General features: G+C 40.5%; 1 protein-coding gene across 2 annotated transcripts in view; it reads left to right on the forward strand.

Moving 5' to 3' along the window:
* PRKAR1B (protein kinase cAMP-dependent type I regulatory subunit beta) overlaps positions 1–16,319 on the forward strand; it is a 102,226-nt gene that overhangs the window by 70,313 nt on the left and 15,594 nt on the right. For both annotated transcript variants that reach the window (XM_075515658.1, XM_075515659.1), the window contains exons 8-9: positions 8,687–8,747; positions 12,286–12,407. In XM_075515658.1, the coding sequence (XP_075371773.1) occupies positions 8,687–8,747; positions 12,286–12,407 (183 nt within the window). The remainder of the gene's footprint in view (positions 1–8,686; positions 8,748–12,285; positions 12,408–16,319) is intronic.

Here is a 16,319-nt window from a genome sequence, read left to right on the forward strand (position 1 = left end):
TTATGGAGAAGGGCTTGTTTATGGAGTTGATAATTTTACTTTCTCTTGTAGTACCAGCGCTTCTTTCTATTCTGCGTTCAGAGTACACTGATGATAGAAGGCTGCGCGGTCTGTGTTTCTACATAAGAGAGGACATGACAATAACGTTGAGTAACTAAACTAAGTGAACTGAAGGAAAAGGGGACAAGATTCAGCAGAAAGATGCTAAGTCAGAAATGCAATTGAATAACTTTATTCATAACTATTATACATGAATGAAAACCTCAGGAGGCCTCTGTTACCCACCGAAGCTATGCAAATCCTCTCCTTCTCATCGTGAACCTTAAAGTGTCTTTCACCACTACCCCTTGCCTCTGAGGTGTTTGAGCTTGTATTATACTCTTCAAGGAAGGCAATAGAAGGCAAATCCAGCTCCGCAAAAAAAAAAAAAAGTCTCGGTTGGACTGTGCCCTCCATCTTCGTTAGCCAGCACACAACCACACGTATCATAGGATGGTAGCTGCAGAGTCCCTGCTAATGATTCATTGCTCTGCTCCTTTCAAACACCCTGATCTCTGCAGCAAAGCTCAACAGCCTTCCAGGGCACCTGGGGTGTGTGCTAGCTTATGGATTTGCTGTCGTTTCTCGAGTGGTGAGTTTATAATGGAAACTTTGACAGATAATTAACTTTAGCAATGTCATAACTTTTTTTATGAGTTTGTTTCCGATGTCCATGTGCATATCTTTTCCTTCTCCATAAAATATTCCTTTCTTTTTGATAATTAACAGACAGATAGCTCTATGTAAAGCTTCTTTCTCAATAGGGCTTGTCTCTAAAAGCCGCATTGTTTCATTCTGATCTGAAGGAAATTACACTATGCTCTCAGAATAATAAAGGAGTGTGCATTTTGAGATCATCTATATTTCCAGTGGATGTCATGGATAACAGAAAAATTATCAAAAGAACTGAGTAGATTTTACACTTAAATGATTAGTTCTTAAGCAACAGAGTGTAAGAGTGATCTTTATTTATACTGTGTGATGACTGTTGGATGTCTGTACGAAACATTGCTGGTTTTCACTCTGTATTTCATGGACTGAGTTCTGTATCACATAAATGAGCATCACACTGACATCTAGGAGAGTACATCTGATGGAAATACACTCTATCCCAAAATATGCAGCCCAATCACTCCAAGACAAAATAGAGGAATAATGACGAGAAGTGTACTGTCTTCTCTCTTGTGGATAAGCAGGATGAACAGTTTTTGAATGCTTCCCAGTATGGGGAAGCAGACAGTAGTAACTGAGACCCTTCTGCAAGGTACTTCTAAACCACAGAGCAGGAGAATTTCCTAACAGATTTAAGAGGCGCACTCAACTTATTTGTCCCATGTCCTACGTGGATGCAGTGGAGGGGTGTCTGGAATAACTGGTGCAATGAACCTGCATGCTGCAAGGAAGAATCCAAGATATAAAAGAGAAGGAATGTAGGAGGGAAATAAATGTCAGAACAAGCAACATATTCCTTGGCTTTTTAAGCATAGCTTTTTACAGCTGCCTGTAACTTGCTACTGAAGAATTGAAGGGACAGATCTACAGGCCTCGTCGCCTAGAGGTAATTTCAGTTTTAGCGTTGATGAAAACAGGGGTACCTAACATCATCCAACCCTGTGAGCAGTTCAGGTTTGGTCACGTGTCCATTACCATCTGATAGCAGCCTTCAGAAGGTGAATATGTGATGCCGAGACAGGATTTTACTAGAAGGGTTTAAAGTCCGAACTGGAAAAGACTGTGTTTTTAATGCTAGATTTAGCCATACATACAACTTGAATATTATGGATATACTTCTATTTGATTCTAGTGTAGTGCTAAGTGCTTTTCAAATTGATTTACATATTCTCTGAACTGGTGACCGCTGTACCTTACTAGCAAGCTCAGTTTCTGCAGCTGATGAGACCTTTAACTTAACACGGAGGCTTTTTCTCTCCCTCTGTCTCTTCTTGTGTTTTTTTTATGGTTGGGGCCATTAAAAATTGGTGGTCTGTTGCATTACATTAGATACCCAGATGGTGTAATTATAATATTCCCAATACTTAGATAGGAAATATTTCAGGTAGCATGGTGAATTCATTGCTGCAGGTATAGAAAATGTCCAATTTTAAGTGCTGTCCATGGTGAATGCAATTTACCCATCCAGACTACACGAATTCTGTCGTCTTTTCATTTGTTTGTAGGTGCAGCGTGGATAATTTCTTTGCCGTAGGTGAAATGAGACACCTGTCTGTGTGCATTTGTGTGAGGGCAGGTTACAGTGGCTTTCTGCACATTTCCTCAAGCCCAAAAATTAATTACATCGTGTTTCAGCGGCTGCATTTCATACTTGAAGCTAACTCCACCATTACATGCCTGGTTTTGCTGTACTCAGTTGCAGATGCAGCAGTAGCTGCCTTTCAAGTCCCAGAAACATGGTTTCCTGCCATTTAGCCTCTAACCTTCTGTTTTTAGAAAGCTGCTGGATATTTTGGATGTAGAAATGCTTCTGCCTTTAAATAAGAGGTAGTAATGCTTAGGATATCTTTTGAAATACATCATTTAAGATGATGTTAAAACTGAGGGAGCATTTTTTTCTTTTTTATTTTCTGTTTGCAAATACTTTTGTCCAAGGGATCAGTGACCTTTTTCTCCCAAAGATATGTTTTTTTTCTGTAGTCAGATAAATCCCTTCCATAACCTGAGATAGTTTTTTCTTTCGTCTGCGTTCCTTCCCAGCCATGATCAGCCTCATGTTTTCTCAGTCTAGTGTTGAAATTTTATTCAAGGTGTAAATATTTATTTGCAAATCGTGCCTTCAGATCCACGCTTGCCAAAAAGATTTTATCTTGTCATGAGACACTTGACTGTCTACCTCATTTCCCCTTGCAGACTCTGTTTTGGTTCTTGGCTTCGCATTTAGTAATTCCTAGTTTTTATTTCTGCGTAGTGCCATTTTCCCCACTTATGTGTCTCATTGATCCTGACTGGTTTACGGTATGAATAAAATGCATCTCAGGAGGTTTGGGAGTTTGGGTTTTCCTTTCTTTGGATGGACAAAGCCTGATGCAAAAAGTTCCTGCTGGCTTTTAGTTACACTTGTCATCCATTTATTATTTAGCCTGTCCCAAAAGAATTTTGTTAAAACAGATATATTTCTCTATATTTCATTGTCTCAGCTTAGGTATCCTGATGGCTTGAAGGTCACATTCAAGTTTGTTTTAGCAGCTGTGATGATTGTAAATGTTGGGATAGTTCTTTTTGTTAGGATTTGCAGTGAAACTGCTTGGCTTTCACTGCAGTCCTTGACAAAGTATTATACCATGAAATTCATTGTAGTAGATGGATTACAAAAAAACATTTCAACATGTTCGCCCCTCAGTATGCTCACAAAATATCTGTCCATCTGTGTGTTCCATTTACTTCATAAAATTATCTGTGCTGAGTTGCATACTTTTCACTCTGTTGCAGATTTTTTTATGTGTATGTTCTCTGTGTGTGCACACACAAGCACACACACACATTTATTTATATATTCTATATTTATTTATGTACATTCTTCTGGGAGAGATGCAAAGGAATTTTCTGCCATAGGATTCTCATGTAATTCAGTTGCTGAAATGTTGCTGCTCTCTTCTTTGCATTTGGGATTCAAGAATATCACGGAGTGGGGAACATCCCAGGGTAGTACAATATTTGTATTCTAAATATAGCAAATACCACAAATACCAGAGAAGCAAATGTCTGTATCCCAACATCAGATTGATCCCCTAGACAATTCAGTTCCCAGACTGAGGAAATTTGAAGTATTAATTTCTTCTAATTTCTTCTTTAAGGCAGCTTGATTCAGGATTATTTAACTATCCTGTAGCTCCCATGGTCCAAGATACCTGGCTCTGAGCGTGGACTTGCATGGGCTACAATACTTTTTGCCTATTTGTCGAACTCTGCTCGCAGAAAGTGAGTTGTAATATTGGGACATAAGTCACAACAAATCAAGGTTAGTCAGTTCCTAATGTTACGCCTCATTTTATTTATGGTATTTTGGCTTTGTTTTACCATCTTTTCACAGCTTTGAACCTGAGAACAAGTTCTTTAACAAGTGCCTTTTTCCTCTCAGACAAAATAAGTCAGCAGGACTTCGTGTTTCCGTAAAATGTAGGTTGCATGGTGGCCAAAACATAAAGCGAATCGGAAGCCTGCAATCCGTCTGACATCTGTGCAATGTAGCACCGGGATCTTGCGGGCTGTTTTGTTTTCATGGCCAGTATGCATGGTGACTCTTTCTTTCATGTAAGAATGTACACCCAAAGCATCATTCAATATCAGGTTTACACAGGGATTAAACGGGGCTGGAGCAGTCCAGAAGGCCATTCCAGCACCTCCTGCCAGCATAACTCTTTTATTTGAAACTTGAGCCATGCTTTGCCTTTCGGTAGCCATTTGTTTGGCTTCTTACTGAAGGTGGGAATTTCTAGGAAGGACCCGGTCAACTCCAGCCAGCCCATCTGTGCACCTGAAAAAATGGAGCAAGAAAGAAGACAATGAAGAGTGCTGGAGGGATAAAGCAAAGAGGTGAGCAGAGGGGAAGAAAGACAGAGACTGGACTGGAGGAGTGGGACGAAAAAAAGGAAGAAAACAGGGAAAGTGAAGAAGGGGCAGTTGGAAAAGAGATGCAACAGTCCTATTCAACAAGACCTGTTATAACCTCTGGGGTGTTCATTTTTTCTAGCCTGTGTATTGCTTAAGCTAAGCCTAGGGCTTGCTACATTTTAAAGTATCCTAAAACTGACTTTGAGCTCTTTTCTGGGTGGATTTGGCAAATCCAGGTGATCTCATTTCTCCTTGGGACTGTTTCAGGGAGGAGCACTGGAGCTTAGCATATTAATGAGTCTTCGTAGTTAGTGGGAACCACTGTCTTTAAGAAGATGAGCTTGTGCATGACAGCTCAGAGCTGGGGAGAAAGTGAACAAAGGAAAGGGGGGAGAGGGAGAAGCAGTGACTATTGAAATAAGATATTAATAGGTTAGAAAAAGCAGAATTAATAAAGACTTTTTAAAACATGCCACCAAGAACCCTGCCAGTGCAAAATTATTCATGTACATTTACTATTGTTTTTATCTGGCTCAAGCACTAAGATTTCTACTGCTTCCCTTGGGAAACTTTTCTACAAGAGAATAATTCCTAAGTTGGGAAAACTTTTTTGATATTCATCTTAAATTAGATTTTCTTCATTTTCTCCTATTACTTTGAGTTATGTCAAGTTATGCCGTACTAAATTGCCCTCTCTTTCTGTCATATATCTGTAGATGATTATCGCTGTCTACTTAAAACCCTTGCAACGATGCGTGCTAGCTGTGAGCATGACATACCTATGCTCCCAGCATTGAGCTGACCTATACAGGCTGAATTTGTTTTGCTCCTTCCTTACCAGCTCTCCCCAAGTGTTTTAGCATTTCTTCAGGCTCTGTTTGGTTTGGGAGCACTTTTCTGGAGAAGAGGTACCCAGGCAGAGTGCAGCATGCCAAGTGCCGTCACATCCGAGCCGTGGAGATGGAGCCTCTAAACTTCATTCCTGGATGATGTCTTTGAGTATACAGACCAAAATAGCCTTGGCTGTATTCTTGTTGCAGTCTGATGTTGCAAACCGGCTCTCACCTACTGTCTGTAAATCTCATTCAGCTTTACAACTTTCCAGTCTTCTTCCATTCGTCAAACATCTGTGCTTCGGATTTTTTTTTCTTTGCATTTCTTAGCTGTATTTTCCAAACAGAAGCTCATTCTATTATTTTCTACTCTCATTTCTAATGTCTCTAGGACCTTTCTTGTTATTTTCCTGTCCTGGAAAGCTTTCATAGTATCTCCTAGTCTGCAGATATCGCTACTGTCTGATTTGTTGCTGCTTCGAGAAGATCCATGAAAATATTGCATAAGAACAGACTTAGCACATATCCCCAGGAGCGTGCTGGTTGACACTTCTGCAGAAATGCCTTGAAGGGTAGTAGAAGAGGTTATGATGGTGTTCATACTCACGGCCTCAATAAGTTAGGTAAAGCGACTAGATGAAATAAAACCAGTACAAAAAGGACATCAGGAGTCAGAGGTGACATTATGCCTATGCGAGGGGATGAGATGGTTAATACCAATGGAAATAAGCACACGCTTTCATTGTAAGATTTCTACTGCTGCGTTGTTTTTAGCTTCTATGTTGGGTGGCTCGTGTGACCCTGGAGGCTGTTGTTTGTCTCCTCCAGGAGGGACGGAGGGTTGGATGGAGCCATCCTGCAGGTTGAGTCATGAACCATCAGTTGGGTCCCCTTGGGTTTCAGTGCATATGCTGGGAAATGGGACTCAACCACTAGTTCTTCCCTAGGCTCTTGTTCTCCCTTGCCTTTGTCTGCGGTATCATTCCGAGACATGGGATATTTGCATTAAGCGGAGTGCCTCTGAGGTTCCAGATACTATGACAATACAGAAAATGCTAATAGCACATTTAATTAATTCTTTCCACTTCGGTTTTGCTTTTGCACTTGTCTTCACGGTGAATTCTGTACCGCTGCCCTGGCTTAGTTTAGCCAAGATGTAACACACCCATTTTCCTGTAGGAAGTGATGGGCTCTTGCTCTCTGGGCCAGGCGGGATGCCTGCAATTCTTACCTTCCTGGGTCTTGTCTGCGTCTCTAAATACTTGAAGCTGTGGTCAGGCGTCACTTACGGCTGCTGATTACTGCTTCTTAAAATTCATCTGTGTCCGCAAGCCATTTAAAAAGCATTTTCCACATCTGTCCGTGGGTGCCCCAGCCCATCAAACTAAACCACCAATCTGGTTTTCCACAGCTGTCAATTTTGCTGGTCTCATTTCCACCCGATTGCAGGGAGGAAGGCAACAACTGCACAGTGTCCAGTTTTCCATTCTTTGTCTCACAGCGAGCTGTCAGGATCTGGCGTGGTTTGCAGAGCCTCCTCTGTTTGAAGTTCATTTTTTTTTTTTCTTTCTGGCACTTCAAATGCTCTCGGGGGCCCCGAGGTTGAGAACCAGGTTTGTCAGACAGAGAGGTCAGACAAGGGTTACCGATGCTATCGCTGAGAGGCGAACTGTCATCACCAGACTCGGAAATTATGAATGGGGTGCAGAGGGGGAGACCTCGGTCGTGGGTGCTGCTGCTGATCCCGAGATACCTGGGAAGAGTGGCAGCCCCTGAGGGTGCTGTGGCTGTTTCAGAGCAGGGGTGGCCCCAGGAGAGGGCTGCACATGGGAGCTGTCCCCAGGGGAGAGTCCCTGGCGGCTTCTGCTGATGCCAAAGCCTCTTGATGTTGGTGGAAGGATTCCCGCTGCTTTGGTGGTCGTTGGATCAAGGCCCACCTGCACAGTGCACGTAGGAAGAGGGACGGTGTTTAATTCTTAGTTCTATCATTGCACTTGAGTACACCAGCCTTTCCCATTTTCATACTTTCATATATTTCTGAATGCTTTGACAGTGGGGGGTAAAATATTTCTTTTCCCTTTCCTTTGTCTATCCCCACTTTCTTCCTCTGCTTCCAGCACTACCAGTGCTCACTTGGAGAAGGAGGAATAGAGAAGTGGCTTTTGCTATGGCAGACACTGACATTTGCTTCTGTCTTCTCTGCCCAGCCTATAAGTGAAGGCCATCTTTATTTCTCCTTTCTTCAGAAGATGAGTGTATCATCTTTATGCTGTACTGCTGCCTTGTAGATTTGACTAGCAGGCACCAGGCAGCCTTCGACATCCACGGGGAATCTACTCAGGCAGAAACAATGCGGGCTGTCATATAACAGTGCGGAATAAACTGCACGGTACCAAGGAAGACCCTGGAGTTCCTCTTGAGTACCTGGGAAGGTTTTCAAGTTATTTGTGTCACTGCAGGAGGAATTAAGGATGAATTAATTATTTTTCTATTGGTAAAACTGCATTGTATTTATTCATACCTGAATCTCCTTCAAAAACGTGTGCTGGAATGGCTGCTTATGGTTTCTGTCTGTGGTGATCAAACACTATGTAAGCAGAAGGTTTCTCCGTAATTTATCACACAATAAAATCTTGCTAGAGTGGGAATGACTGTGCTGGTGGCTGCATATACATTGATGGATTGTCTGCTCCAAAATGCTTAAATCTTGTTAAAATAATAATAGGAATAGGTTGCTCAGCAGTAACAATACATACAACACTACACAAAATATACACCAGGCTTGTAGATAAACGCTCTTGGCACTAAAGAGGTTTTAACCTAAAAAGATGGGACCCGTGAGGGGGACATTTTAAGTTTTATCCTACTTTGTAATTGTAAATTGCCTTCTAGCAGGGCCTCATTGGTAACAAGATATATATTGAATTAGCTAAACAGTTAATTGATGAAGCTCTGGCTTTAAAATGAGTGCCTGTAAATAATGGATACAATTCATCCGCAGTGTCCAGTAACACCAGTGAAGTCAGTCAAATTACACCAGGATTGAATTTGATTCCTTCTGTCTTTGCTTATCAGCAATACAACTTGCCCAGACATTTTATGGGGAAACATTTGCCTTGGGCTGTTTTTACTGGCTATGCTTAAGATTTGGAAGGGGAGGGGAAAAAAAAAAGAGCAGCTGTAGGAAGAAATCACAAAAATACTTTGTGTAATGTTCTACCTCCTTTTTCTCTCTCCTTTAATAACAGGGCAGCACACTGAGAAAGCGGAAGATGTATGAAGAATTCCTGAGCAAGGTCTCCATTTTGGGTCAGTTGCCCTTTGGACTTGTGTGTTAGTTCCTCTGTTAGACGTGTTGGCGGAATGAATTTTGGTCTTTGATGAAACCAATGGTGGTCAAACAGAAGGTCTCAAGGTTGCGTGGTTTCCGAAGGAATGAAAGTGTAAAGGGCCCTTTTTAGGACTTGTTTTTCTCATTCTTTAATATGCACTGAGCATTTGTTTGAAGGGCAAATCTTTCCTAAAATATGGGAGCAGGCAGGCACTGGTAACCTTTTGGTAGCGGCTGTTGCAGTAGGGATCATATGGATAGGGGAGAAAGCAGTGCAGAGATACGAATTTGTCAGAAAGTCTAGTTACATCCTTCCAGGTGACAGGTGAGAAGCTTTTTCCTGTGAGAATACTGTATTTATATGCACTAAACAAACTAACCTCACAAATCAAAACAGACTGATTTTTTTCCTTCTGTGTATTTTACAGCCCCTGTCTCACATTCTTAAAACATCTGTTTAGCTTCTTGTCCTTAGATTTTGTTTCCCTTTGATTAATGTGATAGCCATGAAATTTGGACATGTTCTTGATGGCCTTCAGTAGGAAAAACAACAAACCCATAATGCCCGACCAATCAATCACCATTAGGAGAACAAAAGCTTCTAATAAGGAGGACAGTGTTAGACAGTACAGTGAAATGTTGATGCTGTAGGAGAAACATCATGTTTCTGCTGGGGCTATTTTGAAAAAAACCCCAAACAGTACAGGATTAATTTGCTATGTAATTAAAATACTTCTAATTCTATTTAAACAATTTTCTTTTCTTATTTATGGTATTCCTCTGCCATTTGAGATTATTTACCTGAAATATGAGAGTCTTAGTGAAAATATACTTGAACTTCTGCGAAGTGCTATGCATGAAATTTTCAGTTACATTTGTACGCTTAAAGTAAGGCCAAGTATGTTGCTCACTTACTAATGAAGTTTTCATCATTTAAATGCCTTACTTTATGCTTAATTTAAATCTTCCTAAATTAAGAGCACAAATTATACCAAATTACAATGAGTATTTAAAGAAAAAAGGATCTCTGCACCTGCACTAATGAGAAGCAATTACAACAATGAGACATCTCAAAACAATTTCAGAGGAGAAAGGTTATTCAAAGATGCGCTTCCTTAAACATGCGGTTTGCAATATAATTATATCCTAGTTTGTAGTATGGCTTTTCAATCTCAGTAAAAAATGAGGTAAGACTTCAAGATTTGAACCTTTTTTAAGTATGGAAAAGCACCAGACAAAATAATGCATCATTTCAGGAGCATCGAGAATTTAGGTGAAATGTGTAAGGATCTATTTCACATGTCTAAAAAGTAGATGACAGCTGGGAAACAGAAAGGTATTTTAGAAATCTCAACACAGCACCGAGAAGTCAACTTCACTTCATGCCTTAATGGGGTCAGAACTTGGTGATTTTGTGGTGGAAAGACCTCTACCTGCTTCTTATATATTTTTTTTCAAGGCTTGTGTAGTGTCTGTAGCTAGCCATATAACTGTAAGAACAATTTATTATTTTTTTTAAATCTAAGGATTTTTTAGATTATCAGTAGCTGCTTGTAGTGTATTGAATAAGATATCAGAAAGCTAATTGTTTAAAATATTTCTTCTGGGGTTTAATTAAATGTAAAGCCTTGAATTGATACATACAATTTAGAAATTGCAAAAAATTGCATATGGTCTACTTTATTTGATGCTGGACTTTAACTCTGCAACTAAGACTTTAGGAGTTTTATCATGTACAATCTTCTATATAATGCTCTGTTTGCAAGAAGCATTAACCAATGTATTCGTAGTGGTACAATTCCCTTAGACAAAAGAGAGACACTTCGTGACTACAGCTAGAATAAGCTTTGAATTTTTCATAAAGCCAACTGAAGAAGACGTTTCAAGAGACTCTTTCTTTTCATTGTTAATTACCGGGTTCTTTTTTTTTAAAAAAAAATGAAAAAGCCTACTCTGGTCTGCATGAAAGAGTTTTATGCTTATTTTTAGTCAAACAGAGCACTTTTTGAATGTTGCATTGACAATATGGGCTTGGTCTTTGATATTAATGCTTAATATCAAAAGCCACAAATACACCAGGAAAGTGCATTAGTGATTATAGGTGGGGAAAATATTAGAAATAATCATTTCCCAAACAGCAACAGAAAGTGGCATAAAACCACGAAGATGTATGTGTGTCAGGCAACTCAAAACTTACCTTTGGTGCATTGATCACTTTGATCTAGTTTTGTTACCAGACTCAGCGTGCACTTCTGAGCCCAGCCAAAAGGCTTTTTAACTTTTAAAGAACAACTCTTTCACCCTCACACGATACTTTTAAGCAATATTTTAAACAAAATGGGAAAACTAGAGCCTGAGAGAACAGCCATCTAATCCTGGTGTCAGGAGACTTACCATAGTTCAGTAATTCATGCTAAGAATCGGCAGAGCTCTAGTACATGAATTTTAGCCTAGCTTTTTGAGGCGGTGAAGGTTATATCTTTGCATTATCTGTTTCTTTTAATAACTTTTAAACCTGTCACTCCTTTCAGTCAAATCTGATAAAAGTACGGAAGTTCAAGTACAATTCATTGTCTTGAATTCTCATGCAAATGGATAGAGGAGGGAGGCACAGGTTGGCACCCCTCCTCTCCCCGAGGGCGGGACAGGTGACATTCGTCCCTTGGCAAACCCCGGAGGAGGGAGGAGGAAGGCAGCGGAGAGTGGGCAGCCCTGGACGAGCAGCTGTGCAGGCTGTCTTTTGCCATGTAGGCATCACAGGGGCTTTGCGGCAGCTGCAGGTGGGTGATAGGACACACAGGCACAGGAACCAGGCTGTGTCAGCTCCATTACTCATAAAACAGACTGTTAATATTTCCTTATTGAAGTTTTATAACTTTTCTCTCTAAGTGGGGGAATGAAAAGAAAAACACTTTGTAAGCCATCCCACTGGCAAATGAAACAGGGGTGCCACATCTATACTAAGCCTCTGGTCCCACTGCCACCCATGCTACCAAGGTCTTGCCCTTGGCTTCAGTGCTGCATGGTCTCACCCACGGGGGAAGAGTCATCGTTTAGACTGGCACTTTTGCATCACTTATCTAGCGGGCCAGCGGTAACCGGCTGAGAGCAAGTCTGATGAAAAGACAGTAGGACTTGTTCTGACATCTGGTGTGGGATGTGGTAAGAGAGGATCTCGGCACTCCCATATCGCTGGTATCTCCAAACAGCTCCTAGGCTGCTCCAATCCACTGCACCATCAGGGCAGCGCAGATCAGCTCGCAGGCGTAGGGAACCGGAGCCAACTTTTCCTGTCCAACTTTTAAGATTATTATCTGGGCGATTACTAAAGTCTAAGACACAATGAATAAATACATTCATGTTTCCCAACTGGAGGTTCGTGCAAAGTGCCTGGATGAAAGAAATGTTTCTTTTATAACAGAACCAGGCATAGCAGAGCTGTCAGTTTAGATACGAATCTTCAGCCAAAGTTAAGAGTCTTTTTATAATAAAGCTTTATGATCTTCAATATTTTAGAGTCCCTGGACAAATGGGAGCGGCTGACAGTGGCTGATGCACTGGAACCTGTCCAGTTTGAAGATGGAGAAAAAATTGTTGTGCAGGGAGAGCCCGGTGATGACTTCTTCATTATTACAGAGGTAAGGTTGGCATCTTGATAAGCTCTGTCATTTCCTGGTAAAGATCAAGACTTTGTATTAAAGACATTTGGGTCCGATTTAATATCTTACTTCAGCATAAATCTGAACTTACTCCACTCAAACCAGGAGAATTGCTCAAAATTCAGATTAATTCAGGCACCAGTTCCATGGAAATGTCTTAAGTGGGACGATCCCTAATTTCCAGTAAATTGAAGACGCAGAGGAATTTTGAGGTGTGTCTAGTGTCTTTACTGTTTGAAGGTTTGTTTTTTACATGAGATTTTTCTTGTTTAAATCGCCAATACTTTAACAAGGCTGGCCAGCCACACAGTGCAGTGATCATTGTTCCCAAAGGGACTTATAGGGGAAATCACAAACGAACATCTGTAAACTGGAGAAGGAGACCTGATCTGAAAATGGATAATTTGTTCTTTGTTTTGCCTTAGACTCAGTCCAAATGGCTGAGCCATTTTCTTGTTTACTCTCGCACAGGCTAACAGATCTGTCAGGCAGCTGAAAATGCTGACATCTTTTTGGGAGATTATCTGACACTTCAGTTCCACCATCTCACTTCTGCAAACAGATGCTGACAGGGTTTTTCCTCCCTCTCTGACATAAATATTTGGATCCTTGGTGTCTCATACAAATACCTAGTTGCTGTGATATAACAAGTTATAAAAAGGTATTAGAGAGACTCAGACTAAGAATAACAAGACAGCATTAGGATATGATTGTATATGTATTAAAGTAGGAGCTTTTCAGTACCAGCTGTGAGTGTTCATACACAAATCTATAGACAGGGAATGACCAACGTATGGCTAAGTGGTGACAGTTGAAGTGCAAATCCCATGCCAGATGTTACATGACCAGCAACAAGGCAGTGGTGGCACAGGAGCTAGGAGGTAATCTGAATCCCTCGCTGTGGGAGAAGGAGGGTCAGATGGATGGAAGGAAGCTGGTGTCATTGTGTTGGGATCCAGTTGTATGTACACAGAATACATCTCTGGCTCCATCCGGCTGCTGTGTTGTGACGTGATTTAGGAGGAAGGAGACCCTGCCCCTCTCAGGTGATAGAGGGCTTGTACAGCGCCCATTCCAAATGGCTTAGAAGCCAGCAGTTTTTCTTTGATTGCTCCTTATCTATGAATTTTTGGACAGGCGCCTCTGTCCAAGGCAGCCACAATTTGGTTCATAATCAATATCTGACACTTCAAATGCTATCCTTCTTTCCTCTTGAGTGTTGGAAATACGTGTCTGATTTATGAACATAGTTTCTCTTCTGATGCTCACAAAATTATCAGTGCAAATAACTGCACCTGTATATCACACAGACACTTAAGGAACTTTAAATATGTGATGAGCAGTGCCCCTTCAAAACGATAGTGTCAGAATAAAAGAGACTAGATTTTAGATAGGGATTTTTTTTGTTAATAAGATATTTAGTATATAAGAAAAATTTGGGAAATACAACTTTCTTTCAGAAATAAATTTGGAAATTTTATTTCTACTAGTGTTACTAAGGGTGCTGTTTTTCCTTGCAGCAGCATGAGACTAGGAAAACCTAATTTTCTTAGCCATCGAATCCCATGTGGAAAATTGGCAGCTTGCTTAAGAATTACCAAGGGCCTTTATTTTCCCCCTCTTGATGGAACAGCTGTTAAGACTTGAATGGGTAGAAAAGTATTAACCCTGCATACTGCATAATCATAAAGTATCTGCTCACCTCACCCTTCCACTATCAATCTAACATAGTTTATCACTTTGGAAATTGCCTATATTGTTCTACAGTAAAGAATGAACATCCAGTATCAACTATTCTTTGTGCTGCAGTAGTATTTGTGCCCGCTTACACATCATTTAAGCTTTGTATTTTAAACCTGATTTCACAGGAGTTTACATCTTTGATGTTAAACTTTTCTGCAGGAGAGTTGATGCGAGCTGCCAGGAACACATTATTCTACAAACTGGTTGAAAGTAGTTTTGGCTGGTTTGTTGTCACAATATGTTGAAAAGTCATTAGCTTCTTTCATATGTTTTTTGATGTTTGTGGCCTTATAATCCAAAACACTCAAAATGCAGCCAATTTGTTTGGCTGCTGTATAGGCAGAAACCATTTCATTTATCACCAGAATGCAGCCTCCTTTGGAGTACAGTATGTCCAGTAGTACAAATCTAAACATTGCCACACAGCTTTTGGGCAAGCTACTCATTTATTATAAACCATGTCATTCATGGCATGCCTTAGACACATCAGTTAACAATTTACAAAGCTGTGGTGCACCAGCATCGCAAATAGTGGTTCCAAGTGGAATCTTGTGACTTCTGTCATAGAAGGGTTCTCTAAGATACCCAAGACTCACGCATGGATTTTAAATTGTTAGCACAGTTTTGTATGAACTTCATAAATTAATCATTCATTTCTGGTTAGCCTGCAACGCTGCGTTCCTATGTGACATCCCTTTGGGATACCATCTTTTAAGTATATTGGTCCTGCAGAAGGACATGGCCTGTAAGTGAATTGCACCTTCAGGATTTGCAGACTGAAGTGCAACCATTAAACCCTTTTGAAAGGGAGACTTCTAGCCTAGGTGATGATCAGAACAGCAATTCCTGCTTTAGACCAGGATATCATCCTGGTTAGTATGGACAAGAGTATTTAGTCTCCCCTTTCTGTCAAGCAAGCACATTCACCTTCTCCCCTTTTTTCTTGGTATAACCTTTTTTTCATGGCTTTCTGTCCACTGTCTTATCTCCAGTGTTGCACAGATTGTAGCAGGGTGCAGGTTATTGAGGTGCAGGCTGTACGCATGAAAATGCTACAGTGCCCCGTGGAGAGCGAGGCTGCAGCAGGAGCTCAGCCAAATTATTAGAATAACAGAAAATGTACACAGGGAAAAGTCACAGGAAACCAGGGCTTTTTAAGTTCACTGCTCACAAAGCTGTTTATCGTTCATTTTTTGTTAAAAAGTCTAATGAGAAAAGTATTATCCTGAGATTCCAGGACAGCTACAGTTTTTCTGCCATCTTAAATCTTCACAGGCACCAGTAAGATGTTTATTTGCAGTAGGTTGGGTGCTTTTCCATTTAAATCTCAAGCAGCCTTCAACAAGATTTAGTTTTAATATTTAAAGGCTGTGATTTTTTCCAGAGATAGAATTATTTTAATGTTTATACCATATTCCTTAATTTGAAGATAGGATCAGAAGTGAATGTCTGCTTACAAAAGCAAAGTAACCGCTTCTGTGAGATTGATTTACTGCACTTGCCACTCGTAATTAAAAAAAAAGAAAAAAAGAAGCAGTCCTGCAGTTTCTGTATTTTCAGATATTTCCAGGTCTTATTTTCCCACTCTGGTTTTCACACAACAAACTCGGGCTTTCCCAGACCAGACAGATGTGGAATGTATCTGCTGGATTCCAAGGTCATGGAATTATCCCATATGAGATTCCTGGCACAGAGGTGAAAAACTTTAAGCACCATGAAACAATTGTTGCCATAAAGAATTATATTTTGGCAAGCGTAAATCATAACAGATGTACAGTTTCTAACAAATAAATTTGCAGTTGTATTGTACACTGCCACACTGCGTACCCAGCAGTAGGGAGGATTTATTCATCTGACTTCAGATAACGCAAATATTTTTAGCTAGCATTTTAAAGTGGTAGCTTGCAGAGGCATGTGAGCTTTGCAGAGTTAAATATCCCAGCAAATGTTAAGTCCCTTTAAATGAAATGCCAGTTGAACGGGGGCTGATTTTATTCCTGACTCGTGCTTTGCCACTGACTTCAGTTTGAACAGTAGTTCAAACTAGTGTAGTAGTGCTCTGGAACTGGAAAGAAATGAGGTTTTTGCTGTTGTCTAGGTTACTGAGAAAGGTAGTGACAATAGTATTAAAAATAGTGGTTATGATCA

This window comes from Mycteria americana, chromosome 12 (genome assembly GCF_035582795.1).
Source record: "Mycteria americana isolate JAX WOST 10 ecotype Jacksonville Zoo and Gardens chromosome 12, USCA_MyAme_1.0, whole genome shotgun sequence".
NCBI classification, from domain to species: domain Eukaryota; kingdom Metazoa; phylum Chordata; class Aves; order Ciconiiformes; family Ciconiidae; genus Mycteria; species Mycteria americana.